Source organism: Terrapene carolina, unplaced genomic scaffold (genome assembly GCF_002925995.2).
Source record: "Terrapene carolina triunguis isolate 2854851 unplaced genomic scaffold, T_m_triunguis-2.0 Scaffold35098, whole genome shotgun sequence".
In the NCBI taxonomy this organism is placed as follows: Eukaryota; Metazoa; Chordata; order Testudines; family Emydidae; genus Terrapene; species Terrapene triunguis.
The window spans coordinates 9,248,377-9,271,324 of NW_020699449.1; the positions used below are offsets into that span (position 1 = coordinate 9,248,377).

General features: G+C 43.0%; 1 protein-coding gene across 1 annotated transcript in view; it reads left to right on the forward strand.

Moving 5' to 3' along the window:
* LOC112117246 (sushi, von Willebrand factor type A, EGF and pentraxin domain-containing protein 1) overlaps positions 1 to 22,948 on the forward strand; it is a 166,130-nt gene that overhangs the window by 26,681 nt on the left and 116,501 nt on the right. The window contains exons 4-5 of the mRNA XM_026646539.2: positions 15,829 to 15,987; positions 16,267 to 16,446. Coding sequence (XP_026502324.1) covers positions 15,829 to 15,987; positions 16,267 to 16,446 — 339 coding nt within the window. The remainder of the gene's footprint in view (positions 1 to 15,828; positions 15,988 to 16,266; positions 16,447 to 22,948) is intronic.

Genomic DNA, 22,948 nt, shown 5'->3' on the forward strand with positions numbered 1-22,948 from the left:
ATGTGATTACCACAACTCAGAGGTGGGGTTGGCCACACAGACTCCATGCAGAAGAGAAGGACATGCGGATCTCATCATCTTCAAAACAGAATTTGTATCCAGACTCAGTTCTTTAGACACACTAAAATAACAATCTCTGGAACCAGATAATGAATTTAACGCCATAAACTGGCAACGTGATAGTTTAAACACAGCTTAGTACTTGGCCTGCATGAATGTAAAGAGAGAAATTGGATATTATGTCCATCTGCTGTGGTCCCCATTCTGTGCCCCACCTTTATTTTTAGCAGAGCAAATGAGCCACGTTTTTGCCCATAGCCTTGTTATGATAGAGATATTGGGCCTGATTAGAAGTCAGCGGGAATCTTTCTGTTAACTTTAATGGGCTTTGGATCAGGCCCTTTGAAATGAGTGACTCATTCCCCTTCTTTCTCTAATTGTACACGGCAACACTTGGCTTCTTTAATGTTTAAAACACAACTGTTCTGTATTCCCCTTCTCCCCCCCTCGACTTTTATTAAATGTGAAATGGTTTTGCTCTGTAAAAATGGTAAAAAAATAAATGAATATATGTTACCATTAATAGGAAAAGATAAGACTGCATAGATATTTTTTGTTGAACTGTATAGAACCTTATTACAATTTGAACTTGTCACCCTTTAAAACAAAAGGCAAAATCTTTACCCACAAGGAGAGAGTGTTTGGTTAACATGCGTGGAGATTAGAGGTACTGGGTGATATCCTCAGCTGGTGTAAATGGGTGCAGCTCCATTGATTTAAATGGAGCTGCAGCTACTTACAGCAGCTAAGGGTTTGGCTCATTGTTTTCACCACCAGGCAATTCTCATATTTTTCCATAAACTCAAAAGAAACCTCCTGAGAATAACTAAAAAAAATTGGTTATAAGGCTCATAAAGTTCAAGCAAAGGGTGTTCCCTTATAAATGCCACGATAAACATGCAAAATTTCCATCTTAATTTAGTGTGCAGTTTGCTTCTGCAACAACAATGTGAGAAGATAAAGAACAAGGATTTTCCTTCGTTATTCGGGTTGTTAATTTTGCACATGTCTCCCTTTTCAAATTGATGTTTTGCATAGGTGATTGTTGGAGGGATTAGGTCAGTACAAAGCAGCAAGCAGCGTAACATTGCCCCAGACACGCGGAAAGAAAGACAGGCCCGAGAGGGGTCTCAGGTTGGAGGGGGTTAATATAACCTCTCTCAGGTGCACAAGGGCCAATGGCTTACCCTGAGCCCCATTGGCCTGCCCACCAGCTCAGGTGAAACCTCCCATTCCCTCCTACCGGTTAATCCCCTCTCAATTCCCAGTGGGGGGAGGGTCTTTAAGGAGCTACTATCCTTGTGTCCCCACCAGTCCAGACAAAGCCCTCTTGCCTTGAGGTTGGGGGATTGTATTTCCATCTGTATTGTCAGGGCAATACTCCAGACTTCCTCTCAGGTTCATGTCTGTGTGGACAATAACAGCAGAGCACTTTTTTTTTTTTTACTTTATTTGAATCATTATCATGATTTAGGTGTATTGATGCCTCAAAATGCTATATAAAAAGAAATGTTCAGTAGCACTAATAAAAAAATAAAAGCAAGAAAAATCACAGTTGTGGGTGGAACATAGAAACACCTTCACACACAGCATGTGGGTAGTTTAAATTAATAGGACTGCCATCATATTTTAAAGACTTCTGTTTTTAATTTCTGAGTAGAAGTGCCCAGCTTCATAGAATCATAGAATATTAGGGTTGGAAGAGACTTCAGGAGGTCATCTAGTCCAACCCCCTGCTCAAAGCAGGACCAATCCCAACTAAATCACCCCAGCCAGGGCTTTGTCAAGCCGGGCCTTAAAAACCTCTAAGGAAGGAGATTCCACCACCTCCCTAGGTAACCCATTCCAGTGCTTCACCACCCTCCTTGTGAAATAGTGTTTCCTAATATCCAAGCTAGACCTCCCCCACTGCAACTTGAGACCATTGCTCCTTGTTCTGTCATCTGCCACCACTGAGAACAGCCGAGCTCCATCCTCTTTGGAACCCCCCTTCAGGTAGTTGAAGGCTGCTATCAAATCCCCCCTCACCCTTCTCTTCTGCAGACTAAACAAGCCCAGTTCCGTCAGCCTCTTCTCATAAGTCATGTGCCCCAGCCCCCTAATCATTTTTGTTGCCCTCCGCTGGACACTCTCCAATTTGTGCACATTCTTCCTGGAAAACATAACTGTCCACTTACTACATTTACTTCTCCCAGCCCCTACCCCTCACTCTATCCCATCAAACCTATATAACTCTGGAACCTTCTCTTTGTTAAAATCCATTGTAATAACCAGACTTCTCAACCCACCCAGGCCCAGAGTCAAAACAAGGGACACACGAAAGTTCTTCATGCTGGAAACATAAAATGCTGTGAGATTAATTCTTTTAGTGTGCACCTGTATTTCTGGTGTAAATAATTTTCAAGAATGAAAGTGAGAGGACACCAGATTTTTGTGGAACATGGGCAATATGAGGACTAGAATGAGTGACATACCTTATTGTACTAGAATGAGGGGCAGTTGAGGGGTATGGTTCATTATGACAGAAACTGGGGAAAACCATCACCTCCATGATTCCACACTGTGGAAGCTAGGTACATTTTAACTGGGTCCTTGGAGAAAATTAGATGAGTGGCTTTTTCTGCATTTCCAGCTGTCTTTCATAGTTTTAATGCCAGAAGGGACCATTATAATCCTCTGGTCTGACCTGCATAACAAAGGAAATAATAATAGCACCTACTGAAATGTAAATACTCCAATTCTTTAACCTCAGAGGTCAAGCCTTTCACTTTCACAACACTTTGAGGGTCAAATTTTGCAGTCTCCGCTCAGGCTAAGCTCACATGGACTGGTGGAGGATTGATTCTGTCTGCCCGGGTTAAGGACCCTGAGCTGGTGCCCAGTGGAGTGGGTGGGCCTGGATTACCTTACCTACCTCTTAACAGGAATTTAAGAGCTAAAGGGGTTCCAGATCCCTCGAGGGGAAGTCCTTATGCCCCAGTGGGAAAGAAATTAACATCCCCTGTCCTCTCCACACCAGCTTGTGGGGTGAGAGTACTCCTTACACCCTTTAGAAAATTTATCAGGCACTGTTGTTTGTTCCTGCAATGTTCTGAGTTGGGGAGTCCTTCGTTGGTGCACATCATCTCTCACTACCCATTCCCGCAACACAAGTAGTGGTTTAAAGCTGTAATCTTGCCAATAACCTTTTGCACGTTAGGACAAAGGATACACAAGTATTAAAGGTATTATCTGCTAATGTTCTACTTGAACAAAACAGTCTATACATTCTTAAGTTTCCCCATTAATGATATTGTAGATTGATTTATTCTTACTACTTTTACAGAACTTCTACAGTCTACTATCATATAATGAGACACAACACACGGCACTTCATCTGCCTGTAGGTCTCTGAGGCAGTTTAGCAAACTTTTGCTTGCATCCTTTACTAATGTATGGTCCAGAGTAGTGCAGAAACTTGGTGCAGAAATATTTGGATCCTGCTCAGAAATAACAGTGGCACCCTTCCAGCACACAAGGAATTTTGGGACAGCATTAATTAATTACCTCATGAATTTAACTAATTGGAAGAAAGTGTTTCTTAGTAACAGACATTTTGGCTCGGAATCAAAGACTGAATAACTATAAGCACTGGTAAAGGCATTACACTAACATTTAATCGTGACTGATGCTCAGAGAGTGTATGCTACAGGCCATGCAAGAATGTTCTCGCTCTTTAGGGTAGGTCTACACTGCACACCACTTGCACCAGTGTGTACGTGTAGCGACACGCTGCAGTGAAAGGCAGGCTGTGTCCACACTGTGTTGTGTAGCTACATGTGTCAGTGGGGAGCTGCTGCAGCAGGGACCAGACTCCAGCAGCAGGAAGCTACACTGCTAACAATAGAAGAGTAGACAGGGGAGGCACTGCTTGGGCATGTAGAGGGGCATGTAGGGAACACACCACAGGGTTCAGACGTGTCTTTAGTCTCCTAAGCAGTGTCTACACTGATATTTATACCCAAGCTAGGGGGACATGTAATGTGTGTACTCTACACACCACTCTAAGGAGTGTGCGATGTAGACATACCCTTATTATCTCTATCTCTGTAGACATCGATGGGTTCATTTGTGGGAAAGACCTCATAAAGAGGCAGTCATTCAGACAGGCAGATGCAGACAGAACTGTGATGAGCCTGTTGCCTCCAGAAATGTACAGCTCTCATTTGAAAAGAGGACCTGCTGAGTGCCTGATCCTGGAGTCTTTAAATAGGCAAAATCCCCCTTGAAGCCAAAGGGTAGGTTTGAGGTTAAGGGAGACAGCGTATCGTTTCACCATGTACAGCATGAGATAGCGAGCATCAAAAAGTCTTGTAAAATCTTCACTGTCCTCTGCTTGGCTGCTTAGCTTTTTGAGGCACCAATCTATTCATTTCCGTTTTAAAATCTGTGTTGGGAGTTTTAAGAATCGGGACATTACAAATTGCATTGGGATATCTTTAGTGCACAGGCTCTGGCAGTGCTTCGGAGCCTTTAATCCGCTTTAATGACCCTGGTGAGAATTCCAACCTTATGGGGGAATTTTAACATGGTTTAGAGCTAGCGTAGGAAGGAGGCTCAAAGGTGTGGCTAGGGAGGCGGGATTACTGGAGTGTTGCTATATCCTGATGATCTCTAACTAGTGAATCAACCCCATGGGGTCAATACTGTCTTCGTGGCTGTGGGAGTGCTAAGGTCATGCTACTCTTTTGTGTGTGTGTACCTTCTGCTGGCTCTCCATGTGCATAGGTTGGCCAGGCCAAGTATCAAGCCCGCATTGTTCTGTCTAAAACTTGTCTGAATTAACTAAGCCTTGTTGTGGTGAAGGTAATGTAGGCTAGTAGAACGTCACAAGGCTAGGCAAAGTGAGTTCAAATCCCAGTCAATCATTGTGTTTTTGTGCAATTCACGTTGCTTCACTGATAGCCAGCTCCTTCCTTAGGTAAATATTTTACACACAAAAAAAATTAAGAAAAAACAAGAATGACAAACGAAACTAGAACCTCTTTTGGTGCTAAGAAGGTGGTGGCCTCTCACAGATATTTTCTAACAAACCCACCATTACTTCAGAGGGTAGTGGGTTCCACTGCTTCCTCCAGACCCCTTTATAAAACAAAATCCTCAATTTTTTTGCAACTGCATTATTCAGATCATTTAAAAAGAACTCCCAGTGCTACTAGATTCCACAGAATTTTTTCATAGCTAGCAGACAAGGGCGAGCATGGTATATAGTCACCATAATCAACAGGGGATGGCAAAGATTCAGAAAATCTAGAGGAGGCTTTAAAATCAGGATTACAGAAGTTTATTGAACTATACACAGAGAAAAACTTCAAATGAAACAGAAGAGTTTCACAGTATTGTGCAAAACAATTGGCAAAGGCACCACTTCTGTTTTATAATTACTGGCCTAACCCTGCTGCATGTGCCTCAGCGCTCTCGAGTTAACCAAAAACTGTCTGACTCCTGTCCTCAGCTGCTTAGTAAATAAACATGGAAATAATGGCATATGTTCCCAATCTGCATAGTCGTGTGGTAGGTCTCTAGTGCTTGGAGATATTGTTTCATAGGGTTATAAACATTATTGTTGAAAAGTATATCTAAGTGATAAAACAAAAATAATGGCCGTTGCGGGGAGGCTAAGTTTGGCGCTAATTTGGAGTGGTAGTTTGTTGAGGGTCTGGCAGAAATGACTTAACTGTCCTGCTAATAGTTTAAGTTGTTACATTCCCAAATGGTGATTCAGCGGCTGGAGCTTCTCTGATCTGCAAACTAAGAGGGTCTGTTTTTTTTCCTTTTTGTGGTGCATAACTTCTGTTATTGTCCATGGGATTCACAGAGAATGCAGAAAGGAGAAATATCCCAAAGGAATGGAATAATGGTGGGCTGCAATTTATTATTCATGCAAAATTCTCATTGACGTCAGTGGAACGTTTGCCCGAGGACGGAGCAGGAAACCCCCGAATCAGGAATCCCCTAAGCTATTGTGGATCTTCTGTGCCGTTGGTGAAGTGGCCATCAATGCCAATTTCCTCATTTGGGTTAACGGGAGAGTTTGTGGTACATGCTTTGAACCCTAAATTTAGCTCTCTTGAATTTCAAGGCTTGAAAGAAGTTTCTCAGAATGCATTCTAGAGTAAGGAAGGAGCAGCACGGGGGCAGATGGACACTTTGGAAATCAAATCTAATCCTAGAACAATAGCATTGTAGAAAACCCCACAGGAGATGATGCCTTGCCCTCTTGAAATAAAACTTTTGTTCCCAACATATAAAAATTAACACCAAAGATTATCCGGGTTCTGCTGAGCAGGTGGATGGGGTGCCTTTGCAGGGTGGTGACCATACTGTTCGCAGTGAGGGTTAAAGACTGTGGGACAGATTCTCTGCTGCATCCCACTAACAGCTCATTGGGGTTGCTTATAGAGCCAGTGTTTCATTGCCCCTTCCTGAGTGTCAGCACAGGTTTGTTAGAAGTTTTTTTTTGTGGGGTGGGGAGAGTGGGGTTGGTTGCATGTAATAAAGGGCCAGATTCTGCCTTCATATGTATTCATGTGGCTTTCACTAAGGTAATGCAAGTTAATGGGAGATGTTTGTCATCCATCCAGAGGTAAAGCTTGATCCCCAATTAGGAATTTTTGACCAAATTTATCTCTGGTTTAACTCACTGAAAGTCAATGGAGTTACTCCAGGGATGAATTTGTCCACTGGTAGGTTTGTAGTTATTTTTCAGGCTGCCTTGTTAGCGTACTTATTGATAGATTTCTTGATGCACAGCTGGAAAAGCCACATGTTGCTGGTGATGAGTGGTACTCCGTGAGTTTGCTCTGTTTCTGATCTGCATCTCCTTTGCAGCCGCCCCCTCTCCTTCCTACCTGTTCACTCCCAACCCAGGGCCCTTTCCTTAAAGAAAAAAGAAAAGGAGAGTTGGTTGATGCACTGTACAGCTGTTAGACCAGTCCTGAAAAGAACTGGGTTTCCTGTCTCAATTTATCCTTTTGTAAGTGTTAATACATGGAAAGTTTTGTATTTATTGAATCTGTTTAAGGTACAAAAATATACAACAGACAGGATAACAGAGCAAACGTTTTATTTTACTACAGGAATAGTAAAGTAGGAACTGAGTGCACATAGGGGACGTAGAGATGTTCCTTTTGCATGTTTATATATTTAAATTCCAGGAAGCAGCCCACAGATCTAGTGCACTTAAAACAGGATTATTTACAGTGCTTAGTGCCAAGTGCTGTCATACCATGGATGATGCAAGATTTACTAAGAAACTTAAGTGTGTAATTATGTAAAGACTCATGTCCAGAAAAACCTTCTCAAACAGCTACACATCTGAAGCAAATGCAGCATTGCTTCAGTTCACCACTGTTGAGTAAGGATCAAACAGTAAGCAAGGATTTGAACACAAATGCCTGTTTTTGAAAAGGCTTTTTACATGGCAGAACAGCCGAACTTACCTAAAACAATGACTTTACACACCAAAATAATGTAATTTCCTAGTGTGACCATTTGGTAAGCTCAGAATTTGCTATGCACAATTTCCATGCCATAAGAATGTGTGGGAAACCATGGAATTAGGACACAAAGAGAAACTATTGAAATCAATCTACTGTATGAATAGGGAAAATGGCATATTCCTGATCCTCAGCTAGTATAAATTGATTTTGCTGCATAAAAGTCAATGAGGCTTTCCCCGTATACACCAGTTGAGGATCTGATCTGATGTGCTTTATATTAATCCCCACATGTTAGACCTCCATGAAGTCTGGAGGCGACATTCTGGCTCCACTGAATTCAATGGGAATTTTGTCATTATTTTCATTGTGGTCAGGATTTTGCCCCCATTTATTAGTTTAGGCCTTAAATAAGGGCTAATTTTTCTTCAGTGCCACGCTTTACTCACTTTTGGTTTAAATGTGTGCCAAAGTGGTAGCTACCTCCTTGTATTACTGAACATAAGTGCACAAATACTGTATTATATCAAAATACGGATATTTCTAACAGTCTCTGATGCTTTCTTTGCCCTTCCCTACTGTATATTTCCAAAAAAACAGCTGGAATACACCTTTATTTTTGTGAGCAACTAAAGTATTCAAGTGGAATATTGCGCAAAGTAAAATGTACATATTTGCTGGTATCAACTTGTATTTAGTACTGTTCTTCACAACAATAAAGTGACATAGGATCATTTTGAATGATAAACTTTTTGTTTAAGATTATGCTGTCTAGGAGTGACAACAGGAATCAGGATTTCTGTTTTCCATTTCTGACTGTGTAGTGGGCAGTCACTTACCATCTCTGTGCCTCAGAATACCTACCTATAACATGGCTATAATAATATTTATTTTCCTCACCCAGGGGGATTGTGAGTCTTAATGTTTGTAAAACCCTTTTACATCCTGATTAGAGGTTCTACATCTCCACAAAGTATTTTTATTATTAAAATATTTATACTTTTAAGTCATGTACTGCATTTTTAAACATTAACACTCTTCTGATTTTTAAATTAGCAGTAATACAAAATATAAATGGGTTTGGCTGTATTCCCTGTATTGTTAATATTAATAATGATGTCACTTTTCAGCAAGATTATTGCTTTTCAATAATACTAACTGTAACTAAATACATGGGCCAGATCCTCATGTTAGTCAAATTACACTCAGCCCAAATATGACTTAATGCCACCACCTCAATCCAGGGGCAGCCAAAAGCTAGTTCAATCCCTAGTATAGGTTATAGCAACCTTAAGGTTGCTTTAACTTACACCAGCTCTAATGTTCTCTGGGCCCATTCAGTCCACAATCACTGGAGAGCAAGGAACTCCACCCACACCCCTTATGCCTGGGACACTAGGACTTGGTGGGCTACAGCTGTCCTATCTGCCTCTGAACAAGATGGGGATTCTGCCCCACTCCAGTCCCTTTTCACCATGGGAGTGGTGGGGAGGGTATCTTGACCCGTATTTTAATGAACAATTTAAATATGTTGAAAGTTGATTATTACTATTTCACCCGCACTGAGAAAAATGACAACCAGTTTGATCTGTGGAGGGGTTATTCAAAGTGCTGCAGTTCACTTGTTAGCGGTTGATAGTTGGTGTCTGTGTATCATGGAAGGGTTGATAGGCGCTTCTATGTATGTAATTATCTAAACTTCTGTTTCAGTTCAGCCCATGCCTCTTATTGGGAAGTAATGTGTAAATATAATAAATAAGACTGTAACATACATCTGGCTTTTTAAGTCACTAATAATAATGCTGAATGAGGAGTTCTTTCAAGAAAAAATGATAAAAGACAGACTGATGAGCAAATTCATTTCTGTCAGAAATTAATGCAGAACACATGCTGGGTATAACGGGAAATATTGAAGAGTTACAGCACATGCTAGAACTTAACATAAATCCTCTTTTGATTCTTGATGTTTTCCTTTGCAATCTTTCTGCAACTCCTATATATCAAATCTTTAACTAAATCCACTTTCTTGCATATTTCTTGTAATCCTAGTATGCGCCTATCTGGTATTTCTTTACAGTACTGTATATTTTCCATAGTGCAGAAAGGTAGGTTACAAAATGTGACAAGGATTTTTTTCTTACATTATAATATTTCAGATCTTAATGAAACATAATTCCATTCCTACAATCGGCCTTCTAGGAGACAAAAAACAGAAGCCATAAATGCAAATATAAAAACGAGGACTAATGGAAGGGCAGGGAGAGCAGGGGGACAAAGTGTGAGAAGCCATGTAGGAAATGGTCCTTGAGGCACATATGCACAGCCAATCTCCTGTCAGTTTCACTGGCTCTGCTAATCCATTATACCTTTAGGGAGCCAGGCTGCAGTGGCTTACAGATTATTTATTTATATATTTATTCATTCATTCATTCATCAAGGACCTGTGGGATAGGCCTTCAGATTAGGGATTTCCTCGAATTTTCATGCACTCAGGCTGTGCCCTGGGCACACAGCTGAAATACAAAAGCTATGCCGCTTGAAAGCCATGTCCTCACCAGAAGTCATGGGGAAGGCTTGGGGTCAGGGAGTTTGGTACATGTCGTTTAACACACATGCCCACTGTCCTGGGTGCTCCACATCTGGTCAAATGATTCATATCCCTGACAAGAGTATTTTGTGTGGCAGGCAAAATAAAGTGTATGGGACCATTGCTAGTATGCGTAAGGCCCCATATTTTTATTGCTTTTGTTCTTGTCTGTGTTAAGCTTACTGAGGGCCTGAATTTGGCTTATAAAATTCTAAAGCCAGACTTTCTCACAGCTAGGAATACAAATGTAAATATGGAAATGCTAGCAAATCATAATATACTGTCATTTATTAATATTCTCTTTCTCATGAAGGTTTTGCCTTCCACATAGTACAATCTCTCAGTTTAAAGTAGGAAGTCAGGCCCACCATAATGTCCAAATACCATTTAAAATGTGAATGACTTCAAAACAGAGCAGTTAAAAAGACTACGCCTGCCAATATTTGCCAACTTTTACTAGCAGTGAAGGCATGATGAGTGTGATGCTGGCAGACTAGGTGCCAGATCTTGCCAAAGCTGTAAGTGTCAGCTGAGCACTAACAAATTAATAGCTTGATTCCAGCCCAGCTCACCTGGTATGCTAGTATGGTTTAACATAGATGTTAGACTTGTAAGAAGGTGTTTTGGTGTTTAGGCTCTATGGAATGCTTGTAAGTTGCTGCATGCATTAATCTTACTTGGAATGCCTGTATCCCATGCAATAAGGTGATATATAAGTTTTGCTTTATAACTGCAAAAATGCCTGCTCTGAACCTGTGAACCCTGTCAGGAAGGGAATTGTCCACTGCCCATCAAGAACAACTATCAAAATTAAATGGGCCTTTGTGGAATATTATGATACAAAGACTTGGTTAATGGCCCTCTCACACCCATGAAGGTGCTATGTACAAGAAAGCACATGTATCCCAGGAGCTTGAAAGCTGGAAGAAGAGGGATAAAATAGGGACACACAAATTTTCTCTTTCTTTTGCTGTTTTGACTCTCACAGAGCTGGAGCTAGGAAACAGAAGCAGAGATCACAAGGGTCAACCTGGGTTAGCCCTAAAAGGCATTCATTGCTGACAGATTGCTACAACTCTGTCACCTTTTGAAACCATAGACTGTAACTCATTTGTGTGTATATGTTACCTGCTTTAACCTCTAAATAACTCTCATTTCTTTTTCCTAAAATCTTTAGTTAGTTTTACTATAGGTTTGGCTACAAGTGTTGTCTTTGGTATGAGATCTGACGTACAAATTGACCTGGGGTAAGTGACTGGACTCTTGAGACTGGGAACAACCCAAATCTTTTATGATCTTTGGTGTATGGCAGCCAACTATCACTAAGTCCAGTTTGTCTGGATGGCAAGATAGACTGGAGAGCCCAAGGGGACGGTCTGTGACTCCCTGGTAAGACTGTTATAGTGCTTCAGGAGTTCACATTTGTTACTGGGTTGGTGAAATCTAATTCTAGAACATACAATCAGTTTGGGATCTCTGCCCTGCTTTTTGGCAGTCTGCCCTGAGGTTGGCACTCATGATCGTGAACCACTCCAGATAGCGTGACAGTGAGATTTATTGTTCTAGAAGTTTTTGCCTTTAATTTGCTACTGCCAAGGCACAAGGAAAATTTTGGGGTGAGGCGGCAAACTAACTACTCACATAAGGCTGGATGGTGCAATTCTTATGATTATTTTCTGTCACAAATTAATATTAGTAATTCTTAGTCCCATTGGTTTTATGATACTACTTGTGGCAGAAAGGTAGTACTCAATAGGCCTGATTCTGCTCTCACTTACATTGGTGTAAATCAGGAGTAACTCAAGTGAAGGTAGTGGAATTGCACAGGTGTAAAGAAGGGAATCCCAGCATGAATTAAGGTTGCAGATTTGGACCCGCGATGATCAAAATGATTTCATCCCTTTGGGCAGAAGCGAGTTTTTACATTGCCCGCTGATTCTCAGCTCAGCCCAGTGGAGTTGAGAACTAAAGATGGTTGGAGCTACATCATGTGTACAGAGCGGTCCCATTTCAGTGTCTAAATGGCTCAGGTTCATTCTTGACAGATGAGTGTATATTAGTATGGTAAGTTCCTATAGGATAGTGCAAAGCAGATTGCTGTCAAACCCACTAATAGATAAGCCTTTAATCTGATCCGTTATTAGCATCAAATGTGGAAAGTACAGTCAGTTATACGGATTACTTACAAAATGTAATTTAGTTAACTGAAGAAATTATGCATTTTAAACCATGTGAAATCTATTAAATTAACCTTTTAATCACTGAGTCGGATTCTCCTCTCTTACACTGGAGTAAATCAGGACTAACTCACTGAAATTGCTGAATTACACTGGTGTTACTGAGAAGGAAATAAGGCCCTGTCTCTCTCAGGAGTTTAGTAGATTTGAATGTTTAAAGCAAAACTACACATCCACAATTTTTATTCATATATGCAAATGAAAAACTTTGATGCTAATATATAGAGAAGATATATTCTCCCCTATAGTCTTGTGCATTAAAATCCCCATACTATCCTGTGCACGAAGTATTTGCTGGAATGTTACCTTTTACAAATTGGCTTTAATTTGTCACTTTTTTTTATTTTTCATAGGTAAAAAAGTGACTCAATACTGCACCCTTAAATATTCGATGAAATCTGTGTAGTTTTATATTTGCACTTGACCGTGTTAAATTGTTCCAGATGGATGATTTAAAATATTAAGTTAGTAATTATAGCAGATCTCTGAATGCAGCCAGAACAGAATAATTGATATTAAAGTCTTCCCTTTGATTTTTGCAGACCTTACTAGGTTTCTGTGTTTCTAGTTCAGGTTCAGGCAGGGTTTTAGCCTATACTTTTGCCTACTTAAGTGTTGTAGTGTCTGCTATATGCGTCTTTCTAGCAATCATATGTCAAATTTGCTTTCTAGAAATTTCTTTACCAGGAAAAAAACCCACAGATGGATGTGGAATAAAAGTAGGCAGTCCATTTATGAACTTGAATATCATCAGCAAGATGTAGGGGACTCACGAACATAAGAGGCATATGGGACTTCCTTTGTGGGAGTTGTTTATCCAAGGAAAGAGTATGTGAGGGGGAGAATGCAGAGACAAGTCTGGCTGATGTTTTTCCATAACTCTTTCCCCAGTAATGGTGCTATGGCTATTGTAATAATAGGTTATTTCCAAGGATGGGTTTAAATACATACATACACACATACATACATACATTCACACACACATAGGCGCCAACTTTCTCCGGCGCCGGTGGATGCTCACGCGCCCCCCCGCCACTGGCCCCGCCCCGACTCCACCCTTTCCCCGCCCCTGGCCCTGCCCCATTCCAACCCCTTCCCCAAAGTCCCCACCCCAACTCCACCCCCTCCCTGCCCCGATTAGATCCTTTCCCCAAATCCCCACCCCGGCCCCGCCTCTTCCCCCAGCGTGCCACGTTCCCCCTCCTCCCCCCCTCCCTGCCCCGCGAAACAGCTGTTTTGCGGCGCAAGCACTGGGAGGGAGGGGGGAGAAGCAGGACGCGGCGGCGCACTCGCAGAGGAGGCGGAGCGGAGGTGAGCTGGAGCAGGCGGGGCAGGGCGGGGAGCTGCCGTTGGGTGCTGAGCACCCACCAATTTTTTTCTGTGGGTGCTCCAGCCCCAGAGCACCCAGGGAGTCGGCGCCTATGCATGCACATGTACACACACACACAGCCTATCATGCTGACCAATATTGTCTCATTGTTTCCCTGTACTCCTCCCGTCTGTTTGTATCCACATGCTGTCTCTTGTGTTATAGTTAGATTGTAAGGTCTCCGGGGCAGGGACTGTCTTTTTGCACAGCACCTAGCATGATGGGGTCCTGGGCCAGGACTGGGGCTCCTAGGGCTACAATAATATAAATAACAGTAAGTGTTTCAGTCACATACCCTTTCCCTCAACTCTGCCGGCAACAAACTCTATGATGGAAGCTGAGAGGAGTGGAGTGGAGGCATAGAGCATAAACTTAAGTGTTACATGTAACAGCAGTAACACACAAAACACACACACACACACACACAAATTGGCAGATATTCATCATTTCACCTATGCTAGTTGCTGTTGGTGACAGCTGCAGAATTAACAGAATCCTTAGATAGTTACAGAGCTAGGGGAACACTGTTCGGGACTCCTAACTCTGAATGCCTGAATACGCCTAAAGCTTTTCTGACACTTGACAGGCATCTTCTTCCTCCCAGTCATGGGAAGAAGAGGGAAGAGAGGACCCTCCCACACACTTCCCTAGTATACACTTCCCTGGTTCCATGTCAGGTTTTTTGTAGGCCTCATGGCAGAGGGGAGTTTTAAGGAGGGCTTTGAAGCACTATAATGACCACAAGCTTTGTGAATGTTTACATGGAGCTTCTCCCAAGCATAAGGGGCAGCATGGGAGAAAGCATGGAGGTGCTTGTTTGAAAATTTAACAAGTGGGTGATGGAGCCAGCATCATGGGTCGAGCATAACTCCACGACAGTCTGGCCATCCCCAGTTGCCAAAAAAGCTCCTGTGTAGCCTGTTGCAGTTGGGCTCAGGCCTGAGGTGATTTTTGTGTACGAAGTGTAAATCCTACTGATGGAGTTATTTCATCTAGAGACTGGTGGCTGTTTAAGACCAAGAGAAGTTTGTGATCGGTGTGTGGTTTCATAGGTGAGACTTGTAAAGATTGAGGCTTGTATCCTGATGTTGTTGATAGTAGTGAGACTTCTGCATCTGGAACGATATGAGTGGGATAGACCCTGTCACAGTAGCAGATGTTTCAATTATAAAGAAGACATAAGGACACTTGGTGATATTAGCTTTTCCAATGGGAAGAAACTCCCTTAACAATGTCAGTAGTCTCTTGCAAATGTGCTGGCAAAAATCCATTTCTATTTGGAAACCTCAGCTAAAAATAGCCAGACTTGCCATGTGCCTGGCCGTTTTTTACAAACAAATAACATTATTTGCTTACGGCTTTGACTCATCCTAGCTTTGAGGAAATGGTTCTTTCTAAAATACAAATTGCTAGCTCTTCACACAAGATGGTTGAACCTTCAAATTTCCTTTAGAAGGAAAAGTCAGAATTTTTTTGCAAATGAACTGTTTTTGTTAAGACACCTTTTTTACAGGTCCTGAAAACCTAACGCTGGTATCTCTGGCTCAAGACTTGCTCCCAGCAGACACTAGGCAAGCTCTTCCACACACCTCTGCTAAGGCACCCCAAAATACTTGGCTACCGTGCTTTTTTTCTTTTACGCCTTTGTGACTCACCTGAGCAGGAACTGCTGGCTGTGTTTTGGTTTGCGTGATGATGCACTTGAAGTTTCACAAAGGACTGAACTGAAATTACCAGCTACAAAACACAATTCAGTTTGAACCCAGAGGTGAAGCAACAGTAGCAGTACTTAGCCTGACTGGAAACCGTCATCCGAATCATGGGAGAACAGGTTTCCCAATGCTCTCGTGCTCTCACATCTTATCTCCAGCTTAATGGGGATGGAAAGGACCATTAAATAAATAGAGGAGGAAGGGGAGCAACAAAAGCATAGCATAGCTATTAAACACGCAATTTGGTCATCCCAACACCTCAAGATACCCTAAAAAGGAAGTGTGCATTAAAAAATCCTTACAAAAATTGGTAGTCCAGTGAATGTTCAGAAAGGATGGAGTCTCACCTTTTCTTCTTCTAAAAGTCTTCTTTTTTATTTGATAGCTTGCCCATCAGGAACATATAAACCTGAAGGTTCACCTGGTGGAATCAGCACTTGCATCTCTTGTCCTGATGACAACCACACCTCTCCCCCTGGAAGTACCTCCATCAAGGACTGTGTTTGCAAGGATGGGTATCGTACTGCAGGACATGCCTGTGAACGTAAGTCTTTCCAAACAGAGAACATGAATAGAGAGGAAAGGCACATTAGGACGCATAGACAGTGTAATCTTAGCCCTTCTTGGACTGTTTCGCTGAAATGAGATGGTCAAGCATCTGTGGGGTTTATTATAGTGTTTCATATGCATGCCCTCAAAAGCATAGATACTATAAATTAACAAATCAAACCAGCCAAATTAAAGACGTAAACTAACGGAGTGGGAAATGAAATGAAAATAATGCTTCTGGAATCTCTAACCCTGTTGTTGTATGATTAATTAGTTGTCCACTGCCCTGAGCTGCAGCCCCCTGAAAATGGTTACTTTATCCAGAACGTCTGCAACAACTACTTCAACGCTGCCTGCGGAATCCGATGTAAAGCAGGATTTGACCTAGTGGGAAGCAGCATCCGGCTGTGTCAGCCAAATGGCCTCTGGTCTGGTTCAGAGACCACGTGCAGAGGTATGAAAGCCATTTCTTTGGAAAAAGCTTTTGACACAAGTTGTTTTTTTGTTAATGATGGTTTGAGGTTTGTTGGTTTTGTTGGTTTTGCTGGCTGAGAGTAAACCCCAAATGAAGGAATATTCAAAAGGAAAACCCCATGATGAGTATTTTATCTTCTGGTTTACTAAAATGGAGGAAGAAAACCAAGAAATGCAGAGTGATATCATCTGCTAGAGAGCCAAACCTTGGTAAACATTCCGCATTGTCCTCTTGTACACACCTATCCTGTCTATTACTAACTTTCCTCACGTGACACCAGTGGAACTACCAGAATAAAATTAGGATTGTAAAGAAAATTATGGCTAGTAAATAAGGATTTGCAGGATGGGGGGGTTCAGAATACCCATGAGGGATCCATCTGTTGGATTAGATGCACATTGGCATTGGAACCCCGGGGCATAAACTTCAACAAAGAATATTGCTTCCAAATTTCTGATTTATGATCCTTGGGTTTATCATGTGAACGAAAAAAAATGGAAAGTTCCAGGCCACATGTATAATCTCAGAAGAGTTTTGAATATGGTTCCATTGGACAATGACTATTTCCTGGAGGTTGAATGTGAGGATATATTAACTGGAAAGGAGATAATCAGAAGGAGTGGTTGAAAATGGCATGACTGGGAATAGGGAGGGGGGCTGAAAAAAAGTATTTATCCAAAGAGGGCCTCCTGGAGTGCTAATAATTACATTTGAATGTTGCTTTAGTGGATCAGATCACAATTCCATCTTGCCTCTGGCTGTGGCCTAATACATGATGTTTCAGAGGAAGGTATCCACCTTCCAGTTCCACCAATGCACATGCAGGACTCCTTAACCAGTTGTGCAATTCTACAGAGGATGTGGGATTCCTTTCTGACCTCCTACAGGCACTTATGGACTGAGGCTGCTCTTCCACCTTTCACAGCCCGTTTGGAGAAAGGAAGCTTGCAGCCACGCACTGGCTGGTGTGCAGGTCAGGTTACACTTAGGGAAAGGATGCATGGTGGAGACAAGGGGAATGGACAGAGCCAGAGAACAGTCACTGTTTGAGTCTCCCCATGCTTATATAGCAACCCACCTGAATTTGCATAACAAATTGCTGCATAGTCTAATGCTGAATGTTGCTGAATTTACTGCCCCCCAGCAACTTCCAGTGACCCTGGAAGGGGTGAGAGCTTGCAATGGATAAAAAATGTTGCTAGTACTTTGGGACAGGGAAGCAAGATCCGTGGGATTTGGCCATGTCATTCCACGAGGCAGGCTACAGAGTGAAATAGTTTGAAAATCCAGCTGTAGGCTGATTGGACTATTGGGAGAGCAGGTCTCCATGAGACTGTCTCTTGTACAAAGGAGTCCTCAGAATGAAAAGGCTGGAGAGCCCCTGGACTGGAGCATAAAAAAAGGACTAATCGGTTTTCACTCTAATCATCTACAGCAGGGGTAGGCAACCTACGGCACGCGTGCCAAAGGCGGCACGCGAGCTGATTTTCAGTGGCACTCACACTGCCCGGGTCCTGGCCACTGGTCCGGGGGGCTCTGCATTTTAATTTAATTTTAAATGAAGCTTCTTAAACATTTTAAAAACCTTATTTACTTTACATACAACAATAGTTTAGTTATATATTATAGACTTACAAAAAGAGACCTTCTAAAAACGTTAAAATGTATGACTGGCACGCAAAACCTTAAATTATAGTGAATAAATGAAGACTCGGCACACCACTTCTGAAAGGCTGCCGACCCCTGATCTACAGGATTATAGTCTCCACACAGAGAAGTGGATCAATCTTAAGCCCCCACACAGACACTTTTAGGGAAGAAGCTATTCTGTCTTCTGGTTTTTGGGTGAGGGGTGGTTTATTTTTTCTGCAAGGTTTCACAGTTTTCCTTTTAATGAAGCATTTGGCTTTAACGTAGCAAAAGAAGTTAGCCCTCTGCTTTGAGCTGTTATCTTCATGTGGTATTAATTTCCTTTGAAGCATCTAGAGGATATCGTTTCTTTTTTCCCCCTCTCATAACACATCATGTTGAAGTTCCTAATAAAAAATAAATCCAGCCTTGGCATATGCCGTGTCTGCTGTTCTCCATTCATACAAGAAGCCATGCTGTAGAAGAGAGCAAGATCAAAGGCACAGTTTATGGGCTGTCTCATTAATCCCAACAGTATTTTATCACATCAATTATGAAAGGACACCAAAGGATTTTAATCCCTTCACACTGCTTTCGGTTTTGACATTAAACATTCAACGTTTTGGCATTTTTGCGCTACTTAGCTGAAATGTGTCATGGCTGTGATAAGTGATGCTTAGACCCATCAGCGCACCTTCTGCAATTAGCAGCAGCTAATATAAAATTAAGCTAAATACTGTCCAACTGCAAAACACCCATTTAATCCAGAAAAATTTACTATAACAAAATTCTAAAGGCCAACAGAATATATTTTAATGTACATTTATGGGAATTTTTAGTGATTGTGGAAAGTGCCAGATTGATAGTCCTCAGGTCAAGAGGATGGTCTTGTGGTTAAGGCACTAGGCTGCAGTTTGGAAGATCTGGATTCTATTTCTGGTTCTTCTACACATTCCTGCTGTAAACTTACAGAGGCTAAGTTACTTGCCTGTGCCTCAGTTCCCCATCTGCCGATGGAGCTAATAGTATTTCCCTACCTCACGGGGGTGTTGTGAAGAGTAATCCATTAGCCTTTGAGAAGTCTAGATCCTGCATGGCCTACACACAGTACTCCCTCTGACTTCAGTGAGAGTATGGGATGCTCAAGAAATGTGGGATCAGGGCTCTGGGCCTTTAAGCATTCTGTGTGTGTATGAGAGAGAGAGAGACTAGAGATGGGGGAAAGTTTATTTAAGTTTTGTCAAATCTTGTTCGCTGGGTTTTGGTTTGGGGTTTTGTCTGGATCCCATTTAATTCAAAAGCTTAGTGTTCGGGGGGGGGAGGGAGCATGTGTTTTGGCATATGTATGAGCAGTAAGTCCAAATGTTAGGTGGGCTATAGCCCAGGAGACCAATAGATCTTGTATGCTCGTGCTCATACTCACTGGAATGGAAACAGAGGTCTCCACTTCCCAAGTGTGCCCCCTTAGAGGGGTGAGGGCTAGAAGATCAGAATGGCAAATCCCCGTGCTTTGCTGCTCCCCAGGATGATGTTTCAAAGGGAGCTCCCTCCCTCCTGTCTAGGACATCAGTGGGAGGGGTAGCCACAGTTTTGGTCCTTCCACACTGGAACACAAGGTTAGTAGTGTTGCTGATGGTGAGTCATAGCCACGTCACCCTGAAAGGAACAGAACAATGGCCATGCATTCCTTCCACACCAGCAGGTGAGCAGGACCTGATAACGGGTGCAAGGAGGCACATGCTACCACCTGTGAATGTATGTAGCCGTGGTCACCTGGTGAGCATTTCTCCAGTGCTTCCAGATTTATTCCAGCTGCCTCCCTAATGCCTCTAAGACAGATAGATTGCAATGCCCACTATATACACTACCACAGCTGTGGCATTAAAGGCCACAGTAGAAAACATAATACCATAGGAGCCTATTCTCTTTGCATGACAGATTTGCATTAGAGTTGTAATATGTTTACTTAGTGCAATTAAGGTAAAGAATAATAGAAAACTAGTCTGAAGAGCAACACTTTCTTTAATTCATTAAGAGTTTAGTGACTCTAGTCTAGAGTAAGTTTACTGATCTCTTTCATTCTAGAAAAACCTGTACATACATGTGAATCGGAGGGGTTGGGGGAGGAGGGGCAGTGTTCTGGACCTGAGTGAACACGAGGCAGTCATAATGCCTAGATGTTACGCAGCTAACTGGGTTGCCACTCCTTATTTTCTGGTCAATAGTTGCTACAAATCATGCAGTTTTTTTCCTGATTTATTTATATCCAACTCTCTCAGAAAGAAACTAATTTTTGTAATTGCTTGAGACTTGTAATCCTGGCTGTTGGTACAGCTGGATTTCATTTGATTGATAACTGATTAACTTTGTTCTCTTACTATCTTTAGGAAGACATGTAGTCTGTTGGGTCAATATGTACAATTATACACACATGTTTTCTCATCAATATGTGCAATAGACTACTGGAAAAAGGAAAGAAAGCTGCCAAGTTTGCTTAACTTTGAACTTATTTGGAAAGAAAGCTAGTAGTTTGACTCCTACATTGGCAGGGGGTCACTTGGTAAAATCAACATTCTTAACCACAATATAGAAGTTACCCAGGCCACTGCAGTCATGACTCATTCAGGCCTTGACCCTCCACCATCCAAGTTGATGGAAGTCATGGAAGCAGGATCTAGCTCTTAAAAAAAACAGTAGATTGGAGAACTGGAGCTTCCCTTTTTTTTTTTTTTTTTTTTACTGTTCAGTTGTGCTACTGCTTAATGTGTTAGACAAGACTGATGCACAAGATTACATTTAATTCCATGTTCTTCTGCAGTTGATTTTAGTTATGTAATAAATTGGTGTCAAGATGTAGCATTAGCAATTCAGCAATTTAAAAAAAACCAAACTGCACACTCAGCCAAACTAAGGGTATGTCTACACTACGAGAGTAGTTCGATTTTAGTTAAATCGAATATGTGCAATCGATATTAGAAAGTTGAACGTGTGTGTCTACACTAAGGACAGTAATTCGACTTTGTCAGTCCACACTACCAGGGAAAGCGTCGACATTGGAAGCTGTGCACTGTGGGCAGCTATCCCACAGTTCCCGCAGTCCCCGCTGCCCATTGGAATTCTGGGTCGAGCCCCCAATGCCTTCTGGGTAAAAAAATGTGGCGAGGGTGCTTTTGGGTAACTGTCGTCATCCGTCAGTCACTACCGCCCTCCCTCCCTCCCTGAAAGCACCGGCGGGAAATCAGTTCACGCACTTTTTGATCAGTGACAGCGCGGACGCCACAGCACTGCGATCATGGATCCCGCTGCGACCATCGCTGCAGTTGTGGCCGTTCTCAACGCCTCGCAGCTTATCATACACCTTTCCCTGAGGCAGATGCAGAGAAATCAGGCGAGGAGGCTACGGCACCGCCGTGAGGGCCTGAAGTCGGAGAGTAGCACAGAGCTGTCAGAAACCACGAGCCCCAGCGCCCAGGACATCACGGTGGCAATGGGGCATGTGGATTTTGTTGAACGGCGATTCTGGGCCCGGGAAACAAGCACGGACTGGTGGGACCGCATAGTGCTTCAGGTCTGGGATGAATCCCAGTGGCTGCGAAACTTTCGCATGCGGAAGGGGACTTTCCTGGAACTTTGTGACTTGCTGTCCCCTGCCCTGAAGCGCAAGGACACCCGCATGCGAGCAGCCCTGACTGTCCAGAAGCGAGTGGCCATAGCCCTCTGGAAGCTTGCAACGCCGGACAGCTACCGGTCAGTCGCGAACCACTTTGGCGTGGGCAAATCTACCGTGGGGGTTGTTGTCCTGCAAGTAGCCAAGGCAATCGTCAAAGTACTGCTGTCAAAGGTAGTGACCCTGGGAAACGCGCAGGCCATCATAGATGGCTTCGCCGCGATGGGATTCCCAAACTGCGGTGGGGCTATAGATGGGACTCACATCCCTATCCTGGGACCGGGCCACCAGGCCAGCCAGTACATCAACCGAAAGGGCTACTTTTCAATGGTGCTGCAAGCACTGGTGGACCATCGGGGACGGTTTACAAACATCTACGTCGGATGGCCGGGCAAGGTTCATGACGCCCGCGTGTTCAGGAACTCTGGTCTGTTTAGACGGCTGCAGGAAGGTATTTACTTCCCGGACCACAAGATAACTGTTGGGGATGTGGAGATGCCTACAGTGATCCTCGGGGACCCAGCCTACCCGCTAATGCCCTGGCTCATGAAGCCCTATACTGGCGCCCTGGACACAGAAAAAGAACTGTTCAACTACCGGCTGAGCAAGTGCAGAATGGTGGTGGAGTGTGCTTTTGGCCGTCTCAAGGGGAGATGGAGAAGCTTACTCACTCGCTGTGATCTCAGCGAAACCAATATCCCCATCGTTATTGCAGCTTGCTGTGTGCTCCACAATCTGTGTGAGAGCAAGGGGGAGACCTTTATGGCGGGGTGGGAGGTTGAGGCAAATAGCCTGGCTGCTGATTACGCCCAGCCAGACAGCCGGGCGATTAGAAGAGCCCAGCGGGACGCGCTGTGCATCCGGGAGGCTTTGAAAGCCAGTTTCAAGGCTGAGCAGGGTACCCAGTGACTTTTAAGTTTGTGGACACAGAGGCAGAACTTGCCCCCGTTTCTTTACCCAGTTGCCGTCGACTATCCTCTCCAATTACATACCCCCTTCACCCCCTTCCCAAAAAATAAAATCTGTTCTGTTTTGTTAATGGACACCATTGTCTTTATTACTGTTTTCGCGGGAATGTTTTAAACCTGGGACGCAGACTGTGGCGGGGGGCGGGTTTAGGGTTGTGATGCAAATGATGCTTCTAAACTCCCGGAATGACAGGCTCCGCGGTGGTGGACTGGTTGT